Here is a 21,454-nt window from a genome sequence, read left to right on the forward strand (position 1 = left end):
ACCTTAGTAAGTGGGTATCTACATACATCTAACTTATGCCTGTGGCCAAGGCCAACCTAAACCATCTTCCTATCAACCACCACAAGTATATCGAATATTGGTTATTTTATTTTAGTGGCAACCCACTGTCGTGGCCGACTCTTGCTGTTAGTCATAGATTTAAAACCGACATCTTAGCTGTTAAACATGTCGAACTGCTCATGGAGTGACCCTCTGGCGAGTGCAAACGTATCCACTGCCTACGAACCAGCATTGTTGGCCCAAGGAATCATTCCGAAAGGAACTGTTTCATCGCGGATACGTCGGCTTCACCGCCTTACTCATTCTCATCACGGCCTACCGGAGGATTCCGAGTTTATAGCCCGAGAACGAAAATATGTACTGATTGGCTAGGGACGGCATTCCGGCTCATATTTTCATGTTGCGAGACCATGGCTTGGCCCTCTTACATATTCACTTGCAGGCTTGGAGCGTGACCGGAATGACCGGAGTGACCATAATCAAGGCCCTGTCATTACAGTCAGTACCTCTAACTTAGCTAAGAATGTTCAGAGGCCTGCAAAATCGGGCCAGCATTATCGTCCGAATTACTCCAGCGACTTCGCGCTTGATAGTCCAAGGTATGATATCACAGGTCCGAATACCCGACTGTACCACCCCTTGGCATTTGACGACTTGATTTCGTCTTCGAATTTCCATCCCCCTCCCTCGGCGATTCAACCCCTAGAGACGACGCCACAATATATGTCATCAGCATCAAGGGCCTCGAGCGCGTCGACGATATCTCAAACTTCATATCTAGCTACTGAAGCCAAGCAACGCCAATCTGCCCGCGAACTGTTTGAGCAGCATGGTATCAGGAGGCCAACCGGTTGGTTTTCTGATGATGAAGACCTATCTCTCTTAGGCGATAGGACTGCCGGCCCCCGACGCTTCTGCAGAATCTGCCACGTCTGTTCTACGCCAACTAGGTCGCAAACTCATTGCTTATCTTGTCAGCATCGTTTATGTGAAAAATGCTTATGCGAGGTCCCTAAGAGCACTGAAAAGGAGCATAAAACATTTTCGCACAACCATAATCATACTACCAGGCAGGATAAAGCACAGTATACTAAACCAGCCTTATCAAACCCGGAGCCCGTACGATTAGCACAGGAAGTATCACGATCGCATAACAGGACTAGGAATAATCGATCGGCTCAGGGTACGGCCCTACACCAGCCATCTTATGCACATTATCAAGGAAACTCTGCCGCCAAGATACAGCCAGTGACTTCGAAAAACATAGTCAGTGAGAAGCCGGCACAACCCGCGGCACTATACACTGCAAGTCTTGTATCAGAAAGGCCAAACTCACCACAGGGTTTGCCCGTTCGCTCAGTGAAGCAGAATCCTTTTGTGGTCGGTGATAAGGAGAGGGTAGAATCAACTACGGAATCCCACGTTCGTGAGCCATTAGCTGCCCGACATTATCATTGCTACAGGCCCCAACCACAGATAGGTGGTAGGGATCATGAAGTATCTAATAGCCATGTAGAATGTGATAATCCCATGTGTAGAGCGACACATGCCGGGCATTACCCGTACCGACATAGCATCACTTGTGCTTTGCACCGAAGTGAAGAGTTCGAAAAGCATGGGGGCTCGCGCAGAGAATTACCAGTATCAGACAATCCTTCCGTCGCCCATCCGCTAGGCCCGCAGTCTAGGAAAGACACGTTGCGACCCCCATATAATACAATCCATCGGCATCATTTTGCAGGTCTCGAGACACCCTATCATATTATTGCAGAACATATTACTAGTGGCGCTAACCACGGAATTCGGCACCTAGACAATAATCATGCGGGTAAAACTGTCGATGGGGGTATCACAGGCCAACGCCAAGAGTTCAAATCTACCGAAACCGAATGTGCTTCCCACGCTGGTCGAGGATATGAGGATAACCACGATATTGCAGGCACCCATGCCATAACAAGGGGTGAGGCTGCCAGTAGAGCACATACGGCAAACACGGCGAAAGAGATTGGACGTGGCACCCGAGGTAGGAAATCTTTACCAAAAAGCCGTGTGTTCAGTCCACCATCATGGCTACAGGCGCCGAGTAAAGAAGCGGGCGACGCTCGGTCTAGACTGCATCATATCGATGTCGGAAACCACCAAGGGCGTTCGTTACACGTTGATGTAATGAACCTAGGGGGAGGGGGGGTAAATTATTCACGGAGTCTAGTTCATGGGCCAAACCCCGAAAAGGATTCATCCAACCTGTTAACCCGCTCGAGTCAAGATTTCTTACGGGTTTCTGCTCCTTCGCCTCCAACGGCTTTGCATATCACGCAACACCAAAGACCAGAGTCCTAGCAGGATCATTCGTCTCAGCATTTGTCGTCAAGAGCAAGCTTTGAGGCACATACCCATACAGAAACTTCGCAAGCGGAAGATCGGCAAGCATCCTCACACGACAGACGTCGTCCAACGCACCTTCAGGTTGAAGATATTAGATACTCACGAAATACATATCGTAGCACCCCACTCGCTCGTTCGGATATCTCCAATTCGCAGCATAGTCTAGAGGGCTCCGAACGCCCTCGCAGCTTTGTGCATGAACAATCCCGGATTAAATCCAACGATCCTGAAAATGGGCGTGTTCATCCCAGAGATGACACCCGTACAGTACGCGAGAATAGACATTCTCCATTGAGTACTACGACTCGTGCTAGCCACTCGCCTCTGCAGCCACGACAGATCCTACGTGATGTGGACGAACGCGGGATGTTTGAAAGCAGGAGTGCAATGCTGGAACCTGAAGATAGAAAATCGTCTGTCACAATCACTGGCGCGACTTCGGAGTTCGAAGTTCACCGGCCCAGTCCCATCTCGCCCTCAAACCACGATTGTAGCTGGAAGGACCTCTATCTGGCACTGACAGCTGAGATTCGCTTGCTGAAGGCAGAACTGTCTACTAGGGCTTCCCTTGGCGGAGCAGATGTCGATTATACAAGACGGGCTGGCGAGGACATTGCGAATGAAGAGGATGACCTGGGGATCGAGGGGGTCACGATTGTTGTGCACTTGAAGGGCAAGGACGACTTGGTTATCAATACGGACTTAACCCAGGCAGTCGAATGATACAATACAGTATCTTGAGGCTGAACACCTAGGGGTGTTCAGGGGAGGACAGGGTGGGTGAGAACGGGGTTAAGATGCTAAGCCGTTCCATTGATGAAGACGAGGCCATGGTGGTGGTATACAGGTCACTACCTACTCAGTGGCCTTTAAGTCAATCGTCAATCTTCATCGTTAGACTAGTATTCGGCTTCCACGCAACCTTTAATTCAACAGAAATTAACAATGCCTAGCGGTGCAAACTGGGACTGGTAATTTCGACTGCAGAACTGTAGTAGTTACTTCAAGCCTTCTTGCGTACCTAAATCACTGCCCTGGAGATGTCGTAGTTCTATAGCTCTAGCTTTTTCCTACTTTGCCTTATGTACCTAACCTAAGGTACACCTGTATTGCCTGGTCCTTCGTCCTACTGCTCGTGTATCGAGTTCCTCTTACGGCCAGCCACAGTAGGTATTACGTCTCTGCCTACCTACCTATATATAGAAGGGCCGTGAAAAGAGCCGCTAACAGCCCAAGCAATTTTTAATATCGCTTCCTTAATTAATGTACGCCGTTCTGCTGAGGCGGTACTTTCAGATTAGCTAATATATATATTTATAGTCATTCGAAGTTCCGTTTATATATATGGGGGGAATACCTACCTAGCTCTCTTGGGGAGGCGTTATGGCCGTGCGTCGGATACGGATTAGGGGTATTGCTACAGTGTAGGTAGGTATGTACTATGGTGCGATGTGGGTTTGTGCCGGTGTACGGATTACATAGGCTTGGAATCTCGATCTATGTATAGCTCTACGGGGAGATGGGGCTGAAGAGACGGGACGGGACGGTGCGTGGGATATTATGGGGGAGGTGGTAGGTAGATGGGGTTGGTTGCTGTGCTGTGGAAGATGAGGATGGTGGAAAGCTAGGTAGGTAGTTAGTTGGTTGTGTTATAAGGGATGAATGACATGACATACACACTCGATTCACAGGCTTGAACTACGTCTGGTGGGGGTTTTCTCTTTCGTTTAGAACGAGTATCGTATTTGATGGAGATATAGAATGGCTAATAAATACAATGACTTCATCGCTAGCTATGTTTTCTGCACGGGGCCGAAGATATCAGGTCGGATGCTCAAAGCTGTATAGTAAATACTAGGATCGTTCTCGCATCAATCAATCAATCATCTGGATCAAGCATCCCAATACGGCCTGTTTTTCTTACTTTGTCTGTGGTTATTTGATTTATATAAAGTGTGTCTGAAGTGTGTCACCGACCTTTTCTTAATATCGTAACCGGACATTAGGTAGGTGGCTTGGTATTTAGACACTTCGACTATTTCGAGTTACGTATATGTCGAGGTATAGGTAGTAGCATGCTATCTATCTACGGTTATGTATGTCATAGCTCACATCGTACAGGCTCGAACTCCACTGACGTATCTAGCTAAAGCTATGACGGTCTGTGGGCTCGTCTGGATTTAGATTCGTCCCGAGAAAAAAAAGCCTCAATATCCCTTGTGCCAATCCCAACGTCCTACGAGAAGCAGGGACCCGTGTTCTTAAGCGAGTTTGCTCTGGTTACCCGGAATGCCTTTGCATTTCTTGGTCTAGACCGCCTTCCCGTGCAGTTGGTGCGAAGCAAACTGGTCTAGTGTCACCATCATCGTAACTCTTGTGTCTTATACTGAAGTACTTATTCTGGGTTCACCCTTGATAGACATGCTTCGTACGGTATGGCTTGTGTAATGGGTATGGTGTCATGCCGTTTATTAGTGTCAGTTGTTGTACTCATCACGAGAGATATATAGTAGATCCTCTATTATATGCTGGTTTAAGCTTTTGATAGCTTGCTTGTTTGTTTGAACGTCGAGTGCTGTATGTCTCGAGAGAACCCTCCCCGTGCCTAAGATACCTACCTACCTGGGTACATTACCGCGTAGTAGGTAACTCTACATATGCGGTACAATGGAAGGGGTTAGTAAATACAAAAACACTACTGGGAGCCTAGAGCGCGGTAGAAGCTTTGATCGTCCGGAATGACACCAACTAGCAGGTGCTCTAGAACGCCAGACATGGTCCTCTAAACAGACTTATAGCAGCATCTCGACGACAGGTTTGATCACGGCAAGTAATTGCGAGAAATTTACAACGTTGGGTGGTACTGAGACAGGAGGTTGTTTCGGTAGCCACGCAGACGATCAATTTCCCAATGCGATTTCATGTCGGAGATCAAACATCTAAGAGATCGGGCGATTAAGGATGCATCAACAGCGTCAATACGAATCACACCTCAGCTCCCTAAAATACCCGACTCGAACGAGCCGTAAAGAAATAAGCTGAGTCGGGTCAAAAGTTATACTGGATGGTCGACTCGTCTCACCTTCAGACATGCATAGGATGGAGGAGATCTAAAATTGTGGCGTCAGGACAATCATCATGCGAGCCTGACAGCCTGATCCTCGTGCGCTTAACGTGTCTTAAGTAAGCTTTCCCGCCAAGTGGATGGGAATCCTGTCGGGTTTACGTTATAGTCTGCTTGCTAGGGCTGGGGACAAGAGTTTGGTCCAGAAATACTGGACGGGAGATCATCTTTGATAATGCCAAGACGACGTCCACGAGCAATAAGCTTTGCCAAGTTGCCAAGACCATGTCCATCGGAAGCGGGAAGTAAGCAATTCTTGGGATCCTTGGCGATGAGTGCCGAGAACAGCAAAGATCGCGGGGTAGCTATTTTTCCCTTTTTTTTCTTCCCGGATTCGAAGATGAGATTTGATATTAGCATTTGCTTTTCGGGATGCTTTAACGTGGCTAAGCTTTGTGGTTCGCGCGCCACACAGGCAGAATACCTAGATCAGATCAGGGGGTGCCGCCTCTGTACCTATCGTTGCATCATGCCTCATGCCTCGAGAAAAGATGCCTGCGGATGAATATCAAAAATCAAGGGGCGGATCGCTTCTTACATACTACCTACATAGGTAGTTAGATAAAATACCTCCTCGTATTTTCATCGCTTTATATGCGCTCCAATAGTTTATGACGGAGTGGAGTGTCCGGCTTAACTGAATGTCTTTCTCGATCCCCACAAACTTGCTGCATTCCTCGACACGGAACCATCATACCTAGGTAGGTATATGTTATGATGTCTCGCAATTAGCGAAGAATGGCCGAGTGGTGGTCTGGTGGTTTATCACGCAGTGCCACCCTACGTACCAGCTTCTCCATTCCGGCTGAATAGAAGGTACAGAGTCGCTTTCGCCTTGGTTGCCCTTCCGGGTAGGTAATCAAAATTAAATCGATGTGGCTTTCTCTCATCCGTCCGGGTGACCTAGGCTGCAGAACTGCAAGACCTGCAAGACCATCGCGTCCAACCTCATAACGTACAAGTTTATTACGACTCCATTGACCGCTGCGCTAAAGCGGACGAAAACTCCGTGCGTCGGTCATGTCTACAATACTGGACATGATGCACGGCACTTAATCCTGAGAACGTCATGGTTTCTAAATTTGATTGAGGGTTTTCCGGGAAATGCCGAACTGGTTGTACTGATTACTGATGTTTACGAACATCAAGTTATGCGAATATTCGGCCGTTTCTTTAGGGTCCGTCATCGACGTGAGAGGTAGGTGAGAGGTGTGAGGTGTGAGGGGACACTTTCAAGTGTGGAATTATTAATAGCGACGAATGGAGGTGAGAATACCAGAATACCCAAGGTTGTAGCACAGTGTTGGGGTTTGGTAGACAAGCTAGTACTGAACTACCAGGAACTACCAGATGGTAGTACCATTTGCACTGTAATTGTACTGCAATCGCACCACTCTGCCACTGTCACATTTAGGTGGCGTGCGGTTACTAATATGTTGCACAGTGTGGATCGACGACCTCTCTTTTTCTCCAGGTCGTACCTTTCTACCAATCCACTAATGCACCAACGCACCTCCCTAAACACCTTCTGAGACGGGTACAATACCACCAGGTTCTTAAGGGAGGCCGGTCCACTAATTAATTGACTTTCTGCCAACCAATCCCATCGAACCCCGGCAGGCTATGTACACTAGATGCCGCCCATCCAGGCCATCCAGGCCATCTCAATACCTTTTCCCTTTTCCCCACTTACATAGCAGGGATGAAATGCGATGGGCGTTCAACCAAGCGAAGTCTGACCTTTTGCTGCTTTTGCCCACCCCCGAACCAACCATCTGTTGGCTTCTTGTTGGCTTCTTGTTTGGCTTCCCATCTCCCGTCTCTTTTACATCCCAAGACTTCTGGGCGCCCAGACATCAACCTCGAACCTCAAGAACCGACGAAAATCATCCACGCTAACGAATCCGAACGAACTATTTGTTTTACTCAGCGTTTTTTAAAAAAAAAAGTAATTGAATTGACGGAAGGGATTAATTGGAAGATCGATTGTTGTCGCGGGGCGAACCGTCATCTTTGGCGAAGCGAGGTTATACCGCGCATATACACCGTACTCGACCGACCGACTCGACTACGTAACACGGGCCCGTCGCGTTCTCGAAGCCCTCGTAGGCTATCCCTATTCCATGGCGAATGCCTCGCGGTAGCATCGCAAGTGCCTGAACGTCGTCGCCTAGCGACTGGCCGCTTGTTCGCCCCTCTACGATGGGTTCGCACTACTTTCGGCAGCCTAGGGTGGCTGCTACGACGACATTGACTCTCGATGCTTCATGCACGCCTTATGCCATCCCTTCGAGCGGTCTATTGCACATTCCTGGAGCCGATCCGACGTTTTTAACGGCCAACGCCATCTATTCGCCTCTCTGCACGCCCACCGCTATGCCCCAGCCCGCTATCATCGTGAACGGAGCCTTCGATTTGGACCAAACATCATCGGATTCCGGTCCTCAATTCTCCGACTTCCGCGATCCCTTTTACGCCTCGATCTTCCCGCAATGCTACGCTCTAGCTGCTACGACGGTTCTTGCTTATTTGCTTCTTATCATGCTTGTTATCGCGCCTCGATCGTTCCTTGATGGTGGAGTTGTTGTCTTAGGCCGGCGTGGATTCACAAATGGTCCTTCGAATGGTATTAGTATTGGTGGTCGTCCGTGGCTGCAGAAGGTTGCGGCTTTAACCGTGGCTATATCTTTATCTATTGCTACGGCGGATACATTCCGCGTAGCTGAGAAACAGTACGCGTTGGGAATTCAGAATGCACAACAGCTTCAGGACGATGTGCTGGGAGGAACACAACTGAAGGTCATTCAGCTTATCTCCGATACGTTCCTCTGGCTGGCCCAAGCCCAGACCCTGATACGACTATTCCCTCGACAACGCGAGAAGGTTATTATTAAATGGACGGCTTTCTCGCTTATTACGCTGGACGTCATCTTCGGCGCTCTCAATAGCTTCCATTACACCAAACAAGGCAATACTAGGCCGCGCAGTTTTACGGACGCTGTGCCGGCGCTTAGCTATCTGTTTCAACTATCTTTAGGTCTATTATATGCTGCATGGGTTCTCTATTATTCACTCATGAAAAAGCGATACGCTTTCTACCATCCCCTTATGAAGAACATCTGCCTCATGGCAGCTCTTTCTATAATATCGATCCTTGTCCCGGTTATCTTCTTCGTCCTCGACATAGCAAAACCCGAATTTACTGGATGGGGTGATTATGTTAGATGGGTCGGTGCCGCCGCAGCAAGTGTTGTAGTATGGGAGTGGGTTGAGCGGATTGAAGCGTTAGAACGCGAAGAGAAGAAAGATGGAGTTCTAGGAAGGGAGGTGTTTGACGGCGACGAAATGATGGAGGTATTTCCTTCGGACCTTTCATGGTCTAAGCGGCGGAAGAATAAAAGAAAGAGCGATGATGGTGATGATGATGATGATGGGGGGGAGAGTGGTTACAGTTCGTTATCGGGCGGCCGCAGCAATATGTGGCCAGCTATGTCGTCTATCGCTAGCAGGTATAGGTCGAGGACGGAGAATAGCCCGGATGGGAGACAACAAGCCGCTACGACGGGCAGGTCAGCAGCGCGGTTCTTACAGCCCCCACTATGGCCTTCTCGGCCACCTCCGGCAGTTACACCGGTAAGTAGAACGGATACTGCAAGCGCTGATAGCACCGTTTACGCGGTACGATATCAGCCTCTTACGGAGACGACTTCGAGGACTACAGACGATAGGCATGGCCGACCCTTGTCTAGAAGCAATAGTGCAACCTCGTCGGCATCAAGTCCTGTAGCAGAAAGCAATGAGCAACCTGGGAGCACGCCGCCATCGCGACAACCCTCGTCAGCGCACGCCGCGGAAAAAAGAAATGGCGAGGAAGGAAGTTGGAGCCGCTGGAACCATTTGAACCCATTCCACCGTACCGCGAAGGAACCCCCAGCGGAAGTCCTTCCGCACACAATACCAAAACAACCGAAACGACGCGATTACGAAAGCGTTGGTAGATGGGACCTCAGGGGACGGGTAGAAATATTTGCCGCTACACAGGCAGAGAGAATCCTAGAAAGGGTTCGGCCGACTCCGGATACAGATAGCTTGCCGGTTACCGTTATACCCGCCCCTCCACGTCGCGGCGCGGCGCTGGCTCAACTACTGGAAGAAGAGGAACTACAAATAGAGTCACATGAACAGTCACATGAACCACCAATATCTACCTCTTCGCCACCGGCGCATATGCCGAGGAGTACGAGCGTCGCAGCCGGTCCCACGCCACATTCGTATCATGTTACTAGAAATAACAGTACGGCATCGACCGTGCCCAGGCCAGCTCCAGGTCCAGCGGAAAGGAATAGCACATATGTTCATAGGCCGCCTAATACGCGTGATATCGACTCGTTGACAACTCCAACCCATAGGACTGGAGATCAACGAGAAAGAACGACTAGTGGAAGGCGGCCGGTGGACGATATATTAGGGGATGACCAGCATCACGCGTCGTCACCTGTGTAGCGATTTCCGGTCCATTTCTATCGAATATTCCTGTGATGTAATGGCAGCGCGGCGCTCGGGGTGCTTTGTTTCTTTGGCTACATTGTATGGCGCATTGGGTTCAAAAAGGGAAGGAATAGTGAATTTCCACCCATTTATTATGGCGTACTACTTACTGGATTGATCTGTTGCGACATATATCTGCATTGACGGAGTACTGTTACGCGTATATACCTAGTATACTCGATAAGTGGCATCGGCTGCTGTATATAGGAGCATCTTTAGCATTGCCACTCGGATTGAGAGTGGGAGCATCGACGGCGCATTGACGGCGCATTTGAATTGAGAGCGGACTGAGTAAAGGCTTTTAGTCAAGAAGCCTTTATCGAATGATGTTAGTTTATATAGCATGAGCCTAGGCAGCTTACTATGCGGCATTTGGGTCATGAATATGAAGCGATTATCATTTGCTAAATTTGATATCATATGGTTTCTAGGTGATGTATCATTATTTGTGCCGAGGTGACTTGCGTGTCATAGCCGACAGTGTTATAGTCATAACTCACAACTCGGACCGTCGAAGTGTTAGATATCTCTTATGGCCCCTGCATAGTATCTGTGGTTGGTTTAGCGGTGAGTTATGTATCTTAACTCGTACGGGAGGACGTGCGCCGTTGTTGCATATTTGCAAGAATGAAGCAGCATAGAGTCATCATCAAACTCTATGCATATTTAACGTTCACCGCATTGACAGAATGAAAAGTTATGCTGAAACAAAGTTACTGTGCCTCGGTTGAAATGTGAAGGCGTCTGGGCGTATGTACGAGTATAAGTAGGTGGAGCTGGCATAGCTGGTAATGTTATCCTGACAGAGAGAAAGTGGCCAATCAAAAAATTATATGCTTGCCCCGCTATGTGCTCATGGCTGCTGGCAGAAAGGGTCCAACTTAAAAGTTTTATTGCTCAATCTTACCTACAGCACTTAAAAGCATAAATATGAGTTCTTAACGGGGCTTAGTACTGGTCCATTAATGCTAATCTGCCTATCAGACCTATCAGACCTATCAAATCATATCAAATCTCATGCACTACCGACCGCCGACCGCTGGCACTACCACCACTTAGTAACACCGTAACTTTTTATCTCCTCTTCTTCTTTCTCTCCAACAAGTCACCTCAATTCTTTTTTTTTTACCCGCCTATCGATACTAGAAGTCTGGATTGCTTTCACTCCTTAAGCATTCTGGGATCGACTAGGCGGCCGGGTTCGTCAAAGCCGAAAATTCCAATTGCTCATACCACACCTATTAATAGTAGGCGTCCTCACGTCATCTGCTGCGTGTCTATCTTCGCAGCTCCTTTCGTCTTACCTACCTAAGTCTTCTGCGACAGTATCGACCTCTGTGACAATGACACCGCAAGAACCATTTCCTATCCTCAATACCTCGGCCGACCAATTACACTCGGCGGCTGATCAGGGAAATGCGCGTCGGCGTAGGAAGTCGAGCGTACTCGGTACGGACATCAGGGTGGGAGACACGGGTGCGCCTAGTTTGCAGGCCAGTCTCGCGACTTTTCAAGATACGAATGGACATACGCAAAAGCCACCAACACCGGATGGCAAGGAAGTGTCTAAAAGGGGCTCAAAGCGGCGCAAAGCCCGCTCCTTTTTGCGTCGCTGCAAGCACTACGCCCTCAAACATACTTGGGTCTTACCCCTAGTTCTCTTGGCCATCTTCCTGTCTGTGTACGCCATTAACCCGACCGAATCGAACCCTGTTCACCACTTCATCTTCCTCTCGTACAAGCTCCCGCTCGAGGCCGGTGCTGACCCAGAAGCGCCTGTCCAATATGGCAAAGGACCGTGGGATATCGCCTTCGTATCTTTCTATACCGTCGTCCTCTCCTTTACGCGCGAGTTTATCATGCAAGAACTTCTCCGCCCGCTCGCCAGGAGAGCCGGTCTAAAATCGCGTGCCAAACAGGCGCGTTTCCTCGAGCAGATGTATACCGCCATCTATTTCGGGTTCTTGGGACCGACCGGTATGTACGTCATGAGCCGGACCCCTGTTTGGTATTTCAACACCCGCGGCATGTATGAGAACTTCCCTCATAAGACGCACGAGGCCATGTTCAAATTCTACTATCTATTCCAGGCCGCCTATTGGGCCCAGCAGGCTATTGTCCTCTTGCTTGGTATAGAGAAGCCGCGAAAGGACTACAAGGAGCTCGTTGGCCACCACATCGTTAGTTTGACGCTTATCGCGCTAAGCTACCGCTTTCATTTCACCTACATAGGTCTGGCTGTCTACATTACCCACGACATTAGTGACTTCTTCCTTGCGGTAAGTCTGATCCCGTACCCTCGGATGCTTTAAGTTGTTATGTGTAATACTAATAGATTTGAACAGACATCCAAAACCCTTAATTACATTGACCACCCTCTAGTGGGACCTTATTTCTTCGTCTTCATGACCTCGTGGGCCTACCTACGTCATTACCTCAATCTTCACATTATCTATTCGCTATTCACCGAATTCAAGACTGTCGGCCCTTACGAGCTAAACTGGGAAACCGGGCAGTACAAGTGTGAACTCGCTTTCGTTATCACTCTCACCCTTCTCTCGTCTTTGCAGGCTCTTAACCTGTTCTGGTTCTTCTTCATCGTGAGGATCGCTTACCGTTTCATCGTCTATAACGAAGCGGACGACGACCGTTCCGAGGCTGAAGAATCTGATATTAACGAGCTAGAGAACGAGAAGGCGGAGGCACCGAAAGCGATTAAGGAGAGCACCGAAGCGACGCCGTTGCTTAACGGCAATGCCAACGGGAATGGAAATGCAAACGGCATTAAGACCCGCTCGAACGGGTCGGCATCGGCGTCGAAAAAGAAGGCGGCCCGATAGAAGGTTGGCCGCTTTTTGCCTTGGATTCACGACATTCGCTTGTAAAAAATTTAACTAGTAGGGGGCTTGTATGTACAACACGATACAGGATTTCAGCATAAACGGCGGGCGTAGACGAGACTATTGGTATTTGCGGGAATTGCTACGAAACGCAATTCCCCTTAAAATAAGTACCAGTACGTTCCCTGGCGACCTGTCCAAACGATCATAGGCATAGGCGTTTAGAGAACGGGGCTTAGCATCCCAAGCCATTCGCTCACGGGTCATGGGAACGGCGCATACGGGGAGATTCTTGGTCGCTTGGGTACGTTGCCCGGGAATGAGACGGGAAGCATGAGGGGAAGTCGTTGGTTTGCGGCGGGTAAGGGAACACGTTGGGACTAATCCGCCTGGGGCGCTCAGCGTCCACGAGCTTGCTTGCTGTTGTTTGTTTGCTTGCTTGGTATGGATGCTACGGGAGCTGTCTCGCTGATTAATGTGCTAACGACGGAGAGGTGGACCAACGATTTTGACCAACGATGAGCATAGCATGATGAGAAGAGAGCATTTGTCCGTTCTTTTTTTTTTTTTTTGCTTTTTGCTTTTTGCTTTTGTCTTTTTTCTACTACCCCTTCTTACGTACGATAGTTAAAACCCCATAACCAACCCTCCCCCCCAATATATATATAATTCTTAATAAAAGATGATGGCCTAGTCCCTTGCCATACGTACATAGTAAGCAAAGGCCTGCTTCGTCTAAGCCGTACCGAGACCCTTGATATGACGCGTCTGCTCCGCTCGACCGAGAGATAGAAGGGGGGATTTACGATGCACGTACATACATTGACTAAGCTAAGGAAAGGGGAGGAAGAAAAAGAAAAAGAAAATTCTATGTACGTTCTTCCCGGATACGACGGTATTCCCATGGAACATTGCGGAAGCTGGCGTCCCCCGGATTACGCCTTGATATACGTACATAGGCTAAGAGGAGGTAGTATCGTAGATAGACCGTCATTTGTGCTTGGTACCTACATTAGGGCACGGTACGTGTTTCTTGGCTGGTGTAGGGGGAGGGGGCCGCGGGTCGTTCGTCCCGAGGCCCTGGTGGCCGGCACGTCGGGGCTTGGCTTGGCTTGGCTTGGTTTAGTGTCTTGGTGCTTGGGTAGATATGGTTGGTTGGGTATGGTTGGGTATATATGGAGTTGGATAGGTAGATATATACTATGCTATACTATACTATACTATATATGTAGATAGCTTAGGTACCTAAGGTAAGGTAGGAAGGAAGGAGACTTGTAGATAGATAGATAGATGGATAATCAATCACACGTGGTTCGGGCCGTTGGTCCCCGGTTCCGAGCTCGGAGAACACGTGGTGTCGCGGGCGGCGGTGCGGCGGCTTGCGGTGAGCGAAAAAGCTATGGCTATTGTTATACTATAACTAGGGTGAGTGGGTAGGTTAGGTAGGAAGGATGGATGGAAGGAAGGAAGGAAGGAAGTTAGTACGGAGTGTACGGAAGTCCCCATCAAAAGTTTTGTCCATAGGCCAGCCCTTATTAGCTTTTAACTAGCTTTAACAGGGCTTAGCAACAGCTGTAGGCCATTGAGCGCATATACTATCCATAGTACACTACTTTCGCTTATACATAATAACTCAAAATCTTGTCCTTAAACAACAAAAGTTATATAGGCGTATAAAGAAGCTTTTTTACTTATAATAGATCCAATTTTAATGGCATATTAAAGCTAAAATTGGATATGTTATAAAAGCTAAAATTTAATCAAAAGCTGTTAGGTGGCACGTATGGACAAAACTTTTGATGGGGACTTCCGTATACTATGGTTAGTTAGAGTATAGGTAGGTAGGTTATGTAGTAGACGGCCCTTTTGCTAGTGTGTATTTATTCCATGCTATACCTAAGGCCCCAGAAATCCATTCCATAGTAGTTATAGTATAGTAATCCTTCCAATGTATAACTAACAAATGTGGAAAGACAAGAAAAAAAAGAAGAAGAAAAAAAAGGAATACCGCCGCCACCGCCTCCGTCGCCTGCCTCTCTTCTTCTTCTTCGTGAGTGACTTTTCTATTACATACCCTCCAAGTACCGCATATGTACCTAACCTACCCAGACAGACCAAACCACCTAAACTAACTACCTAAACTACGTACCATGTTTCATGTCTGGGTTAGGTACTTAGGTTAGGTAGTTATCGTGGGTATGTATGTGGCTCCGTGGAAATATGTTAGGTACCTACCTAACCTAAGGTATGGAAGTATATACCGCACCGCACGAGACGGCGGGCGGTCAGGGCGGAAAAGTAGAAGGCAGGACAAGGGCCCCTTAAAAATGATAATAATAATAAATCAAGGAAGAGGGTCCAAGCCGAGCCGGGACCTTTTTTTTTTCTTAAATTCTTTTGGATCCTATATCATGTCTTAGTATAGTAGGTAACTATAGTATAGTATAGTGTCGTATAATATACGAAGTAACTAGCCGTAACATTATCCATTCATTCATTACTCTACGTACGTATGTATCCGTTCTCCCTTCTCCGTTCCCCATCTTCCATCTTCTATATCCAGCCCAGCTTAGTTTCCATGCTATTCCCTTCCACGCAAATCCTACCCCGTCCCCATCACCGTCACCGTCACCGTCACCGTCACCTTGCTTGTGCCCCTCCCCCTGCCGCCGGTACAATACATAGGAAAGTAGCACGCAAACAAGACCTACAAGCAACGTTGCAAGGACCCTTTGCTGCAGGTACGCGCGCATACACTTTACATCTACCTACCTATCTACATATTACTACCTTGATCGCAATAATTATATCAAATCATACCTACTGCACTTACTAAGAGCCAGACAAGGTAAGAATGGAAAAAGGCATCTAATCCCTACCCTACCCTACCCCAACCTATCCCAGGGGAAAGAAGAAATAAAGAAAAGAAAAGAAGAAAAAAAATGCAACGCTACCCGGGACGTATGTAGAGATAGGGGTTCAGATTTATATTAGCCATCATGGCAGATCTCCCGCTTTGCCGGCATGAAGAAACGCGAGCCGCACGCGAGCGAAACACCCCGGACCAGGGAGGGTTGCTTTGGACGAGTTTGTGGTTTGGGGTTTGGGGTTTAGGGGAAACGATTTGGAATTGCAAAAGGGTTGCAAGACTGTAATGTAACATCATCATCAAATTGCCACGCAGCCCAAGACTTAAGAAATCTTTCAGCCTCATTCGAACCTCACGTGGTTTTGTATAGGTACGCACATAATCTACTTTGAGAAAGCTTTCCGTTATTAACAGTCGGTCCATTGGGGATGGGTTCCTAGGGTCTACTCATTTGCAATACACATTTCTCCTTCATCCATCATCCCTCATCCCTCATCGCTCATCACACACCTCATGCTACCTATTATCGTCATCTCATTAAGGTGGTACTCCGCCCACCGTTCAAAAGCCAATAGCAACCCGACTGACTTGATCCGGACCAGAAAATAAAATAAAATGATGTGTAATTAAAAAAAAGCAGAAGCCCTTCCTCCCCCTTCCCCTCCCGACATTGGTTTGTTTCCGTTCCGTTCCGACCTGTTCCATCCCGTCTTTGCCCGAACTTTTTTTTTTCTTCGTGTAAAGGGCCATGACTGATCGTCTGCTGTGCGAACAACGATAGTGAATTAAATAAGACAGAATCACATAGGTCTTTTTGGTATCGTTGCGAAGAATCGTGATAACCGGAAATGCAAAGCCGCCGACTGCCTCCTATGTAGAGGCGTCTTTTTTCTGTATATGCCACCAACGCCAATGTTTAATGCAATGCCCGGCAGGCCAGGGCGTGAGAAGCTCATTAGGCAATAAAAACTATATATCGCGGAAAATGGGAATATGGACATGAATCGAGCCCGAGTCAGTGGACATTAGAATTAGTGGGTCGATCGAGGGGAGCCTTCAACCAGCGTCGTAGATTCTGACTGGCCGCCGTGTCGTCCAGGAGTAACCGACTCGTCAGACGAGCTGCTCGAGTCGTCGTGGCTGTTAGAGTGCTCGTTTCGGCTGTGGTGGTCTCCCGAAGCCGCAGGGATATTAGCCTTTCGCAGAAGCTTTTCAGCCTTACGCGTCGCATTACGTGCGTCTTCGGCCGCCTTTTCGGCTTTTGCCTGGCGATTCCACATGGATGCGTATCGACCATTAAGCTCAAGAAGCTTCTCGTGCGTACCCTTCTCGACGATGGTTCCTTGATGCAGCACAAGAATCTGATCCGCATGGGTGATAGTAGACAGACGATGCCTAAAATCGGTTAGCTGACATAGTTTTATCACATATCATACATGTGGGAACTTACGCAATGATGAGCAATGTACGGCCGCGACCGATGGTGGCTAGTCGGGACTGAATCTGCTGCTCTGTGTGGCTATCAAGAGCCGAGGTAGCCTCGTCCAGCATGATAATCTTTGGATTCTTAAGCAGGGTTCGGGCGATGGCAACCCGCTGCTTCTCGCCGCCGCTTAAGCGAAGACCTCGCTCTCCGACCTTGGTGTTATAGCCGTCGGGGAAAGACATGATCCTCTCGTGTATGCTGGCGGCTTGGCATGCGGCAAAAATATCGTCGTCGGTCGCGTGCTGATTGGCATATCTCAAGTTGTACATGAGGGTGTCGTTAAACAATATCGTATCTTGCGGTACTACTCCTATGTAGCGTCGAACCGAGTCGATAGTGACATCCTTAATATCACGGCCGTCTATCTTAATGTTACCCTCCTGGCAGTTAAAGTAGCGATACATCAGTCGGAAAAGGGTAGATTTGCCGCCGCCCGATTCGCCGACGAGCGCCGTGGTCGTGCCGGGCTCACATGTGAAGGTGAGGTTCCTTAGCGCAGGCTTCCTCTTATCGTATGCGAATTTGACCTTAGAAAATTCGACACGGCCCTCGCACGAAGTGACGTCGACGGCACCCGGACGATTAACTACCGTCGGGCGCTGCTTGAAGAGCTCTAGGAGGCGCTCCCCGGAGATCATGGCTTGCTGAACGGTACGGTAGAATGTGCCGAAGAAGTTGAGCGGACCCTGGAGCTGGCCCAGATAAATCATCAATGTAACAAAGTCGCCCACTTTTCGGCTACCCATTGTGACCTGGTACGCTCCAAGCATCATGGTGACCAACATCCCTATCATGAAGACTAAAGACTGGCAAATGTTCATGGTACTTATACTCCACGTGACCTTGGCCTCGGCGACTTGGAAATTGTTGATGGCCTCTCTGTACCGATTAAACTCGAAGTCTTCCGCGTTGAAATACTTAACCGTCTCGTACGAGATGATGGAGTCGTTCTTGACTGCTTCTTCTTCCCTATCCGCGTTGGACATTGCTCGCCTCTGGTCGGCGGTCTTGGACGCCATGCGTATGGTCAAAAACAAATAATAGAATGTAATTGCGCAAACGATGACGGCGTAGACGGCATCAAACTTGACGTAAAAGTAGCTTATAGCCACAAACAAGTCGATGAGCATCGGAAAGACCTGGAATGTAACCTGCTCGAGGAAGGAGTTGACCGAAGAGCCTTTGTTCAATGCGGATAAAACCTCGCCGGTCCTCTTGCCCAGATGGAAGTCAAGGCTTAGGGAATGCACGTGCTCAAACGCGGACGTGGTAAGAGCTCGGTAAGTGTGCTGGGAAACGGGAATCCATAGCAGAGATCTCAAAGACCCCAAAAGCCCAGACGGACCCTGCAGTAACTTATACACAATAAGTAAGCCGAGCGAGAGCCATGGCATAGTGCGCGTTTCGCCTTCCTTAAGATCATCTCCCGAGAGCTGATTCGTGACAACACCGATCTGGTAAGGGACCATGATGTTCACCATCCGCTGAAGAACTAATAGGACAAAGCAGACTACCACGATAATCTGAAGTCGCAGCTGTTTGTTAGGCCACATGTAAGGGAAAAAGACGGAATAACCCCGGAGGTATTCAAACCACGTTGTATGTGGTAGCTTTTCCGGGCGGTAGAATCCGGCGTCTTCGTCAACCATGGGGTGGCTCGCATCGGCATTGCCATTAGCGTTACCGTTTGCGGCACCGTTTGCGCCCGGGCGGGAAGCATGCCCATTGGTGCGGTAGCCATTGGCCTCGCCATTTAGGAGGGGTGTGGATTCGTCAGCCTCGTAATCATATTCCTGTCCATGCTCGTATTTCTCTGGCTGCGCCCGCTTTCTTAGAAAGACGATGGTATAATAAACTAGGATCATGCCAACCAGGATGGCGATTCTTCCGAGGGATAGGCCGAGGTCAATCATGTCCCACTTGTCGACGCCATCTACAATCACGTACTTTTCGCGATTGAGGTTGACCATGACTTTGTGGGGGCGGGATAACACCACCGCATCGCAAACGAAAATGATGATTTCCCCAACAAGAGCAAAGCTCCAAGTGAGGATATGGACCAGGCTCGGGCTGCTTTTCCAGTCAAACATCGTCAAAGTCAAGTATACGTAAAGAAATGCTGATCCGAGGACGAATACCTATAATTGGCACAAAGTTAAAAATCATCCCAACATAATTAGTTTTAACCGTAGGGCAGAAACTCAAAAACCTAAAATAAAACAAAAATAGCTTACGGTCTTCGGTTCGCCGCACCACCAGCCATGTTCGCCGTCCGCGCTCCTATGAATTAGAGCACGGGCAGCAATTGCGGCGCCTTGAGCGAGGAAGGTTAGAGTTGCTATAACCATAGAACCCTGGAAAAACCTCCTGGCATTTGGGCTAAAATCGTTAGGATCCGATGCGTCGTCGTCGGATAATCTTCTCTTGGTAACGGGAAGCGGCTTGCCGCCTGGACCTCGGATAGTAGGTACGACTACATCCTCCTTACGCATAGCGGTGTAGACAGAGTGTGTGGCGCCGATGATGATGAAGGCCAGCAGGAGAAGATCCGGGTAAAGGTACTGAGTAACGTCTCGAACCCTCTCCGCCGAGGAGTCGGGAGGGTTGATGATGACTTCCGCCATCTTGCTCTGTGAAACGTATAGGTCAGCATATATGTTGACGGATAATACATAAGAAGTGTACAAATCGGACTCGAGCATTGCACTGCATGCTGCAAGGCGTGCTTGACGTACATATTACTGACGACAATGCTTGCACTGGGTCATTGCCGCAGCTGCAAAAGATCACGACCCCCAATTGCTTCAAGCAGTAGAGCCCGCAACTGCTTGACTGCGACTGCGATGCCTAGATTTGCTTGCCTACGGCAGCGGTGATTTTTTCAAGAAATCAACAAGAGACCGAAAGCCAAGTGTTTTCCTAAGCTCGGCACAAGTTAGTGGAATCCCGAGTCCATGTTTCTGGTGGGGCAGGTCACCAGACGGTGTTAGTGGCAAAAGCCACGCTCTGGAGCAGACTGACTCGAGACTAGCGTACCTGATAAAGAAGGGGAAGGGAAAGGATTAAGGGTCTCTCTCTCTCTGTGGTCCAAGCTGGTCCGTCTATGTATGAGAGGGAGAAGCAAGCAAGCAAGCAGGCAAGTGACTAGAGGCGTTGCTCGGTTCTAGCCAGGATCTGCGCCAGGGGGGATATAACTGACCCTTTCGATGGCACGATTTTTATGTATTAGGGATCCAAGTAACAACAGCGAGCACGAATAGGCTCGGCTTGTGAATGCTGTCTAAGGACGGGGTACAATGAAGTGGGTAACTCTATGCTTTGACGGGGGTAAAATGTGAAAAGTCAATTGCAAACGAGTGTATGTTTTAATTGGAAAAATAAATAATAAGAAGGAAAAAACAAAAACAAAAACAGGATTCGTTAAAAGAGGTGTTGTTGTAGAAAGGTTGGAGGATCTTCTCTTCCCAAGCGGCAATACTGTCGCACAAGAAAACCAAAGTGAGATGCGTAAAAGCAGAAAGTTGACAAGGGATCCGTATTGAAATGGGGCAAGGTAGTAACAGGGACAGGAAAAAAGGTGGGATGTGCCTGTTCTTGAGTACCCAAATTCGCCCAAATTCAGATCAGGCAACCCGAACCCAGGGTAAGATGTTGATAGATCCTTGTAAAAAAAAAAAAAAAAAAAAAAGGTAGGGCGGTAGAGACTGGAATGGATACAATATTGTAAAACTAGTAAGGGCTAGCGTTGTTTGAACAAGGACGCAAGAACACAAGGACGGGACTGGATGGCTAGAAATAAGAATGGGAAAAAAGATGGTGGATGGTGTATGGCGTATGAAAGAGTCGTGACGATGTTAATGATGACTTTGACAGTGACTATGATGGTGATTATGATAATAACAACGAACAAGATACACACATAGGCACACGCACGCTGATACTGATACACACTTTCAATGTAGTAGTGGTAAAAGTAATAGGTAGTAAGTAAGTAACAGCGGTTGGTTGTGGTGATTAGTTGGTAAGAAGGTGGTGCGAGCAAGAGCGACGATGTGTGGGTGGATAGGTTGGCAGGTTGGTAAACCGGGCTTCTAGACCCGAACTGGTAGATGCAGGTTGATGGGGAAAGCTCAAGAAACAATGCTGAGCTGTCGGTAGTCGCGGTGGGAGTCGCCGTTGCG

General features: G+C 48.4%; 5 protein-coding genes across 5 annotated transcripts; 4 read left to right on the top strand and 1 right to left on the bottom strand.

Moving 5' to 3' along the window:
* Positions 1-186: 186 nt before the first annotated feature.
* F5Y00DRAFT_253779 (uncharacterized protein) lies at positions 187-3,129 on the top strand (the record flags this gene model as incomplete). Its single annotated transcript, XM_048010096.1, has 3 exons — positions 187-301; positions 521-2,224; positions 2,423-3,129. 3 exons carry the CDS (start codon positions 187-189, stop codon positions 3,127-3,129), a joined length of 2,526 nt encoding a protein of 841 aa, XP_047863726.1.
* Positions 3,130-7,580: 4,451 nt separating this feature from the next.
* On the top strand, positions 7,581-10,235 carry F5Y00DRAFT_111038 (pH-response regulator protein palH/rim-21). The gene has a single exon (XM_048003910.1). The coding sequence runs from the start codon at positions 7,733-7,735 to the stop codon at positions 10,031-10,033; it is 2,301 nt and encodes a 766-aa protein (XP_047863727.1). The 5' UTR covers positions 7,581-7,732; the 3' UTR covers positions 10,034-10,235.
* An 874-nt stretch (positions 10,236-11,109) lies between these two features.
* Positions 11,110-13,617, top strand: F5Y00DRAFT_240466 (longevity assurance proteins LAG1/LAC1). Its single transcript, XM_048008238.1, has 2 exons — positions 11,110-12,357; positions 12,424-13,617. Exons 1-2 carry the CDS (start codon positions 11,422-11,424, stop codon positions 12,916-12,918), a joined length of 1,431 nt encoding a protein of 476 aa, XP_047863728.1. The 5' UTR covers positions 11,110-11,421; the 3' UTR covers positions 12,919-13,617.
* F5Y00DRAFT_240467 (uncharacterized protein) lies at positions 13,618-14,449 on the top strand. Its single transcript, XM_048008239.1, has one exon. The coding sequence runs from the start codon at positions 13,726-13,728 to the stop codon at positions 14,152-14,154; it is 429 nt and encodes a 142-aa protein (XP_047863729.1). The 5' UTR covers positions 13,618-13,725; the 3' UTR covers positions 14,155-14,449.
* A 2,784-nt stretch (positions 14,450-17,233) lies between these two features.
* On the bottom strand, positions 17,234-19,897 carry F5Y00DRAFT_253782 (uncharacterized protein; the record flags this gene model as incomplete). Its single annotated transcript, XM_048010097.1, has 2 exons — positions 17,234-19,411; positions 19,508-19,897. The coding sequence occupies 2 exons, from the start codon at positions 19,895-19,897 to the stop codon at positions 17,234-17,236; spliced, it is 2,568 nt and encodes an 855-aa protein (XP_047863730.1).
* Between the last annotated feature and the right edge of the window lie 1,557 nt (positions 19,898-21,454).

Source organism: Daldinia vernicosa, assembly GCF_022497035.1.
Source record: "Daldinia vernicosa strain CBS 139.73 unplaced genomic scaffold F5Y00scaffold_31, whole genome shotgun sequence".
Lineage (NCBI taxonomy): Eukaryota > Fungi > Ascomycota > Sordariomycetes > Xylariales > Hypoxylaceae > Daldinia > Daldinia vernicosa.

Bases quoted from the DNA above. Each gene is read 5' to 3' on its own strand.
- F5Y00DRAFT_111038 (XM_048003910.1), top strand. From the start codon at position 7,733: ATGGGTTCGCACTACTTTCGGCAGCCTAGGGTGGCTGCTACGACGACA.
- F5Y00DRAFT_240466 (XM_048008238.1), top strand. From the start codon at position 11,422: ATGACACCGCAAGAACCATTTCCTATCCTCAATACCTCGGCCGACCAA. The intron at 12,358-12,423 runs GTAAGTCTGATC...AGATTTGAACAG, and splicing joins TTAGTGACTTCTTCCTTGCG to ACATCCAAAACCCTTAATTA.
- F5Y00DRAFT_240467 (XM_048008239.1), top strand. From the start codon at position 13,726: ATGCACGTACATACATTGACTAAGCTAAGGAAAGGGGAGGAAGAAAAA.